Source organism: Benincasa hispida, chromosome 3 (genome assembly GCF_009727055.1).
Source record: "Benincasa hispida cultivar B227 chromosome 3, ASM972705v1, whole genome shotgun sequence".
NCBI classification, from domain to species: Eukaryota; Viridiplantae; Streptophyta; class Magnoliopsida; order Cucurbitales; family Cucurbitaceae; genus Benincasa; species Benincasa hispida.
Genome location: NC_052351.1, coordinates 52,446,213 through 52,455,274, shown reverse-complemented (window position 1 = coordinate 52,455,274; position 9,062 = coordinate 52,446,213). Strand labels below are relative to the sequence as shown.

Sequence of the window (9,062 nt, the reverse complement as noted above, 5' to 3'; positions counted from 1 at the left end):
TATCAAGAATTGCAAGTGGCCACTACGGACTTTGGGTGCTATAATTTATTTTTTAGTTCAAATATTTATGATTTTTCATTTTCTCTCATAATAATATATTGTTATTCTTTGTTCGTTTAAGTTAACTTTCGAAAGTTTATTTCATTTTCTTTACATGATTAATCTCAGTTTACTTTGTTAGTCTTAAAGATTCTCAAATCTATTTTAGGAAAATATTATTTATTTACTACTTGATCAATTTTATTGTTCAATATTAAAATTGATTATTGCTCTAGTCATGTTAAGAAGTAACTAAATAGAATACTTGAAATTTAAGAAATTGACCAAATTTAATGAAAAGTTTGATAATCATATTGTCCATTAGCCAAAGTTAAAAAGATCATCAGATGTACAAAATTTTAATAAATTCATTATAGAAAAATTTCTTTATGAAAATTGAGGATTACACATTCAGATTATATCAATTCGAATTATATTGAATTACAAATAAGTAATACATTGACTTCTAAAATGATTATGAAACATTGATAATGAATGGATGATCAAGCAACAATCTGCGGGCAATCTTTTTATAAGGGTTTCTTACCAAAACATCTCTCGACGAAATTCAATTGCATCTGGTGAGAACTTATTTTTTGAATTTTTTGAGAATTTGTTGCTATGATCATATAGTGAGCATATTCAGACGATCAACTTTTTTAGACCTCCACAATTTTTTTCGCGAGTCGAACATTCTCCAACACCACGGCATGCTCCTAAGTGTCATTATATAAACGGGCCCCCAATCCTAAGTAGCCATCTCTTAGATGGAGCTCTTGGTGTATGTAATGAATCGTAAGTTCCCCTAGTACTATTATCGTTCAATCAATATTCACATACGATTTTCGGTCCATCTGCGCATTGCCAATCCAAAATCAGCTATTCCGCAACCAAAAATCCCCATGATCAAAAACTCGGAATCAGAAAGTTGATGTTTTTCTGGTTTTACATATCACAAGACATATATCAAGTCCAATGAATAGACAATATATTTACCAAGAGGAAGTTTACCATAATGTGAATCGATAAAAAAGTCTGTGTTAATTTGGGCTAAGAAAACAGAGCCGAAGCTACCTTTGTCGAGAAGACGACCACGAAACCAAAAAGAACCATGAGAGTTGTCGAAACCCTTGATTTGCGTTTGACTTCCGACTCCATTGCTGTTGTTAGGGTTTGGGAATTTCATATTCATCCTCTTCGCCCTAAGAGATTGTTCACAATCTGGGGTAAAAGATGAATTTATAAAAGAATTCTTCATAGTTCAAAAACTAAGAGAATTGTTTCTTAGGGAATTTTCCTTATCTGAATTTCTTAGGGCAATCTATATAAATATTACTAAATTTTCTTCGATTATAAAGGGATTCTTCATGGCTCAAAAACTAAGAACCATAAATAAGAAGGAAAGCTAAAAAGATTTTTTTTTTTTAATGTTTTGGCGGCAGCACCATATATATATATATATATATATATATTTTGGAGATACAAAAAATTATTTATTAAATATAAAACCAAATCCCAAATATTTTGGAAGCTTTAATTTAAAACCAGTTTCAGTATATGTAAAAGTCACTTGCATGTGTGTTCCATATGTTTGAATATAATCCTTCAAGGTTCAAGTTATTAGTCAAGATTTTTTACTAGTCAAGATATTAAAATCATTTGGTCAAAAAATATTTTTTAAAAAAAAAAATCTAAATCTTTTTCATATATATAACAAATTGACCAATTTATTTATAAATATAGCAAAATGACAAAAAAATCTATTTTATCATTATATCATTACGCTATATTTAGAAATATTTTCAGTAGTTTTATTTAAATTAACTTCTCAAATCAAAATTTTAAAATCGAAACTAAAAAAAAGACTTCAGAAATAGAAATTAAAAAAAAAAAAGTAAGGGAAATTCATTCTTTTCTTTAACCGATATTATTTTATTTTGAATTTTCATTACAAAATCCTAAGCTTCAAATATATGGCTTCCCGCCAAAACAAATAATATTAAAATATAATGCTCCCCTAAAACAAATAAAAAATAGAATTATTCGGATATGTCCCTAGAGTAATACTATTGATGCTCATAATTTTAATATTGATATTTCTGTGAAGGAATTCCAAAACTTAGTCTCTGTTCATCCATCAATAAGTATCCAAGAAGCAAGACAGGGTTGGGGAAGACTTCTCTATCTCTATTCCTGCCCCCTATTTCAATACCATTCTTGTGAAATTGCTTGTGGGGATCAAGTTCCTCACGAAAAGAAAATTTGTGTTTTGACTTTTTTTTATCAATTTATTCATTTTTTAATAATTTTTAAATTTATTCTCAACCTTAACAAAATTTTATGTATTAAATTTTTAATTTCCAATACATTTTTATTAGCAAAATAGGTTTTAAAGTTAGTTAGTAGAATAGGGTTTTAAGTTATACTCCTATAGGGTTGTAATTAATAGACATGTTTTTTTTATTGGTAAGTATTTGCATGTGAATATTTTCGTCTATATTTTCACGATTTTATGGATTTAATATCGACTTGAAGAGTGAATTGATACTTTTATTATATCATAAAAAAAATTTATGAAACATAGTAATTAAGCAACAAAATATCATTAATGTAAATATAATATAAATAGTAGACATTGTTAACTTATTTAAATATCGTAAATGCTTATTTACTAATTTATATTTATTTTTTGAATTCTTTATTTTTATAATTTTTCCAAAAGTATTCATCAAAATCAAAATTTTATTGATATTTCCATCGAAATTTTCTAGCACGGTAATTGGATACGAGCAATCAAACGTGCATTGACACTTCGCACAGTTGAGCCAAAATTATTGTTTTGCCCTTGTAGTTAGATCTAACTCTTTAAGTACCACTGATGAATAATATGCATTAAGAAGTGGTTGTCGGAGTCTTTCACCATCGATGGTTGTCATGGGAGTTTGTCGTTGGCAGTGGCCGAAGGGTAGAGTCTATCGAAAATATTGGAGGAATGGAGAGAAGGAGAAAAAGAAACGGATGAAATTCCTTGATAAATATCTATAGTGACCATTGTTGAAGATGGTAGAGTCAATTTTATAGCTAATAAACATCTAAATTCCAAATTCACTTTCTTTAGACCTTCAATTCCTTGAAATTGCAAATTTGACATTCAATTCGTTAAATTTATATTTTTATCAAGAATTGCAAGTGGCCACTACGGACTGTGGGTGCTATTAATTTTGTTTTTAGTTGAAATATTTATGATTTTTCATTTTCTCTCCTATAATATATTGTTATTCTTTGTTCGTTTAAGTTAATTTTCGAAAGTTTATTTCATTTTCTTTACATGATTAATCTCAGTTTACTTTGTTAGTCTTTAAAGATTCTCAAATCTAATTTTAGGAAGATATTATTTATTTACTACTTGATCAATTTTATTGTTCAATATTAAAATTGATTATTGCTCTAGTCATGTTAAGAGTAACTAAAATAGAATACTTGAAATTTAAGAATTGACCAAATTTAATGAAAAGTTTGATAATCATATTGTCCATTGCCAAGTTAAAAAGATCATCAGATGTACAAATTTTAATAAATTCATTATAGAAAAATTTCTTTATGAAAATTGAGGATTACACATTCTCAGATTATATCAATTCGAATTATATTGAATTACAAATAAGTAATACATTGACTTCTAAAATGATTATGAAACATGATAAATGAATGGATGATCAAGCAACAATCTTGCGGGCAATCTTTTATAAGGGTTTCTTACCAAACATCTTCTCACGAAATCAATTGCCATCGGTGATAACTTATTTTGAATTTTTGAGAATTTGTTGCTATGATCAATATACGTGAGCATATCAAGATCAAACTTTTTAGACCTCCACAATTTTTTTCCGGTCAACATCTCCAACACCACGCATCCAAGTGTCCATATATAAACGGGCCAATCTAAGTAGCCATCTCTTAATGACTCTGGTGCTATGTATGATTAAGTTCCCCTAGTACTATTATCGTCATCAATATTCACTACATTGGTCATCTGCATTGCCAATCCAAAATCAGCTATTTTCGCAACCAAAAATCCTCCATGATCAAAACTCGGAATCAGAAGTATGTTTTCTGGTTTAATATCACAATGAATATATCCAAGTCCATGAATAGAATAAATTCCATAGACAATGTCTCTGGTATATCGACGAACTTCCAATTCCGACAAGCCATTGGGTCCGAATTTCGTAATACGATCGTACAAACTACCTCCAGAACAATACTCGAGAAGTAAATTGTAAATGTAATTGCCAGATACAGTATTTGTAATTTCATGTCCATAACATTGAACTACATTAGAGCAAGACTTGAAAGCATCAAGTACCTTCTTCTCAAATCGAAGGGAGGAGGAATCTTTGAAGAAGGAGATTTGACAGCAATATATTTACCAAGAGGAAGTTTACCATAATGTGAATCGATAAAAAAGTCTGTGTTAATTTGGGCTAAGAAAACAGAGCCGAAGCTACCTTTGCCGAGAAGACGACCACGAAACCAAAAGGAACCATGAGAGTTGTCGAAACCGTCGATTTGCGTTTGACTTTGGACTCCATTGCTGTTGTTAGGGTTTGGGAATTTCGTAATCATCCTCTTCGGCCTAAGAGATTGGTCACAATCTGGAGATAAAGATGAATTTATAAAGGGATTCTTCATGGCTCAAAACTAAGAGAATTGTTTCTTACAGAATTTTCCTGATCTGAATTTCTTAGGGCAATCGACAGAAATATTAATATGAAGCATGGATTATAAATACTACGATTCACCATGAACCAAAAACAAAAAGGAAAGATAAAAATAAATTTCTTTAATGTTTTGGCGGCAGCACCATATATATGAATATATATATTTATATATATATTTTGAAGATACAAAAATTAATTATTAAATATAAAACCAAATCCCAAATATTTTGGATGGTTTAATTTAAAATCAATTTCAGTATACTTTTACTAATTTATTTTATACTAAAGGGTAATTAGTCAAGAGAAGTACGTAAAAGTCGTATTCCATATGTTTGAATATAATCCTTCAAGATTCATATATACTAGTCAAGATATTAAAATCATCTGGTCAAAAAATCTTAAAAAAAAGAAAAATCGAAATCTCTTCATATATATAGCAAAATAATCAATTTATTTATCAATATAACAAAATGACAAAAAAATTCTATTCTATCATTGTATCATTATACTATATTTAAAAATATTTTCAATAGTTTTATTTTCAATATCCTAAACTTCATTACGAAATCCTAAGCTTGAAATATTTTAAAACTCTTTTTTTAAAGAAAAAAAATTAGAATTGAATTTTCATTACGAAATCCTAAGCTTCAAATATATTGCTTCCCGCCAAAAGAAATAATATTTAAATATAGGTGAATCGATATTTTCACGTTTTCATGGATTTGATATTGACGTGATAAGTGAATCGATATTTTCATTATATCGTAGAAAATCTACGAAACATAATAATTAAGCAACAAAATATCACTAATGTAAATATAATATAAAAATAGACATCATTAACTTGTTTAAATATCATAAATATTTATTTACTAATTTAAATTTATTTTTTAAATTTTTTATTTTTATAATTTTTCTAAAAGTACCAATCAAAATCAAAATTTTATCGGTAGTTCTATCGAAATTTTGATAAAAATAAGGCCTACCTCAATATTTTCATGGAAATCGATATTTCAAATCTGGAATATTTGATAGATTAGTTTTTCAAAATCAATATTATGAATCTCGGTAATTATGAAGCAATATTTTCTAACTCTAATTGTGACAAATGTTGAATGTTATGATATTTGACATATTTGACTTAGTTCAATAATTGTGACAAATGTTTAATAATTAATCTCGAAATCTATTTAGATAATATTTTAAAATAAATTTAAAATTTCTAGTTAAATCATTTATACCAATAGAGACAAATTCAATGTTTTAAAATTAAATAGACTTCGAAATTGATAGTATAATACATGTTAGTTAAGTCATATTCATGTCATAGAATCGTACAGATTGACTTGAGAAAAAAATAGTTATCAAAAATTCATTTTTATTTAATCATTTTTTTTATAAAAATTGATTAAAATATGCTTAAGAATTATTTTGAGTGGTCGTCAAATAGTCCAAATTTCTTCATTTGTTACACTACCAGAAATTTGAGCTTTGATGGAGGTTAAAAAAAAAAAAAAACTAGAAATAGATGTACAATGTCAATTTTGTCAACAAAATGTGGATCTTTAATGTCAGTTTTAAACTGACATTGTAGGTGTACCAATAATGTCGGTTTAAGAACGACATTGTAGAATACCCTCTCTTTTGAATCCCAAACAATTTTTTATATTTATTTTACCACCTTATCTTCTCTCTCACGAAATGCATCAACCCGCCAAAGCCCCCTCTTCTGTGTGTTGCTACAGCCCGAATAGCATACCCACGACCTGCAGCGACCGACGGCAGTAGAACAAGCACCATCGAGCGATGGCGACGACACTTCTCAAGCCGCGCTAGGGCATCAGACCATCTTTGTACATGTACATCATAGGTTTTAAGTTTTTTCTTTCTTGTTTTTTGGATTTTCCCCCAAGATTTTATGCTGCAATTACACATTATTTACTATTACAGGTTGTTTATACTGTATATGATTGTGATTATCATAATCAATAGACACCTTAACTATGTGTTGGTCTCATGGATATTATTTTGCGAATTTGATAATGCTTATTGTCTTCTACACCTGATAAAATTGTTTGCCATGGGAACTGCAAAAACATCAACCACATCCACGGAATATGTTAGTTAATACTTGAGTATCCTTTTACTCTTTGAAATTATTACTGTTTCACCATCACCCCTTAAAACAAAAATGATATTTCCTACTTTCTCTCGTTGAAAGGAATATTGTTTCCACCATCTAGTTGGAAGTAAATTATTTGATGACTACATTGGACATTTAGTTGTAGCATCATCGTCGGTGGTGGTGTCTCGACTGTAAGTTTCTTCTCTTGCATCATCGATAGTCTGATTTGATTTCTGTTTGCAATCTGTAACTTTTTGTTTCATATTTTTCTTATGAGATTCTTGTGTCTGATTCATATCGCTTTTGGTCTTTTAATTCTCAAGTTAATGTTGAATTCGTGAGTCATGGAAATGAAGTTTGAGGCGTTAGACTTCTGGAGGAATGTGTAGTGGTTGAATGTTTAGGGAAATTTACGCTTTTCATTATTACTACATTGAATAAAACAAGAAGATCATCCTTTTTATTGACAAATTGATCAAATAAATACAGTGAGTTCTGTTCTTTATATACAGAGCAAACAAAACATAATGGATGGAAGAGAAAGGGAATGGGCTTAACAAAACAGATCCCAACTTCCTTATTAACAAACTAACAGAATATATAACGGAAAAGATAACAGAAATTTTGTTTTTATTTTTTAATACTCCCCCTCAAGTTGGAAGATGAACATCGATGACACACAACTTGACTAAGATATCTAATAGAATAGAGTGTGATAACGCCTTTGTGAACATGTCAGCTAGCTGAAGACTAGAATAAATTGGAAGCACCTTGAGAAAGCAATCAACAATCTTATCTCGAACGAAGTGACAATCTATTTCAATTTGCTTTGTTCTCTCATGGAAGGTTGGATTTGAAGTAATTGAAATGGCAGCTTGACTATCACAAAAAAGGAGTGAATGGAAGTGAATGTTGAATCTTCAAGTCTATTAGTAGTTGGGAAATCCACATCAGATCACTAGTCACAGAGACTAAAGCTCTGTATTTGGCTTCAACAGAGGATCTTGATATAGTTGGCTGTTTTTTGGATTTCTATGAGATCAAAGAGTCTCCCAAGAAAATACAAAACCCAAAGATAGTCCGTCTTATATCTAAACACGTTCCCCAATTAGGATCAACAAAGGCTTAAAGGTGAAAAGTAGTGATCGATTTAATCAGAATTCGTTGTCCTGGTGATCGTTTTAGATATTTTAGTAAGTGATGAACAATATTCATGTGAGGTATAGTGGGACTTTGTAGGAACTGAATTAATCTATGTACAACAAATGAGATGTCCGGACGAGAGATTTGTAAATACAAAAGACATCCAATTAATCTTCGATAACAAGTAGATCATCAACATACAATTTTGTTCCTTCATCCTTTGAGAGCTTAAGATTCGGATCCATAAGTAATAAGGCAGGTTTAGCATCAAGAAACCCTGTATCTTCAAGGATTTGAAGACAATATTTTCTTTGAGACAATAGCAGACCTTGGTTAGAACAAGATAGTTCTAAACCTAAGAAGTATTTCACTTGCCCCAGTCCTTCAATAAGAAGTGCATCTTAAGTATGTTTTTTACAATAGCAATTTCATCAGATGAGGGAACTTTGATGATAATATCATCAACATATCTAATAGTGCAATAAAAGTATCAGCACGTCTTCTAGTAAAAAGTGAATAATTCGATTTTGACTGTTTAAATCCATATGATGATAAAGGACTTGAAAATTTGATGAACCATTGTCTTGAAGCCTGTTTAAATCCATAAATAAATTTGTTTAACCGACAAACAAGGTTCTCCCCCTCTTTTGGTACTTCAGAGGTCTTGTATCCCAAAGGTAAAACCATGTAGACTTCTTCAAATAGATCTCCATTCAAGAACGCATTGTTGATGTGCATTTATGCCAAGGGCCAATTATACGAGGTGGCTAAAGCAAGGACTATTTTCACTGTAACAATTTTAGCTACAAGTGAAAATGTATTAAAGAAATCAATACCTTCTTGCTGGTTATATCCTTTGGCCACAAGTCTGGCCTTGTAACGATCAACTGCCCCATTAGGAGAGTATTTCACACGATATACCCATTTGCTACCTACTATGTGATGTCCTTTTGGTAAAGACACAATTGTCCAAGTTTTGTTTCTTTCGATAGCATTAATTTCACTGTCCATAGAATCTCTCCATTCCTTAAATT

The 9,062-nt window shown here is 29.9% G+C and overlaps 1 protein-coding gene across 1 annotated transcript; it reads right to left on the bottom strand.

Annotated features, from left to right (window-relative positions):
• Nucleotides 1-4,021: 4,021 nt before the first annotated feature.
• Nucleotides 4,022-4,731, bottom strand: LOC120073612 (mitogen-activated protein kinase kinase kinase 17-like). Its single transcript, XM_039026422.1, has 2 exons — nucleotides 4,548-4,731; nucleotides 4,022-4,434 (listed from the first exon to the last, which is right to left on the bottom strand). Exons 1-2 carry the CDS (start codon nucleotides 4,729-4,731, stop codon nucleotides 4,022-4,024), a joined length of 597 nt encoding a protein of 198 aa, XP_038882350.1.
• Between the last annotated feature and the right edge of the window lie 4,331 nt (nucleotides 4,732-9,062).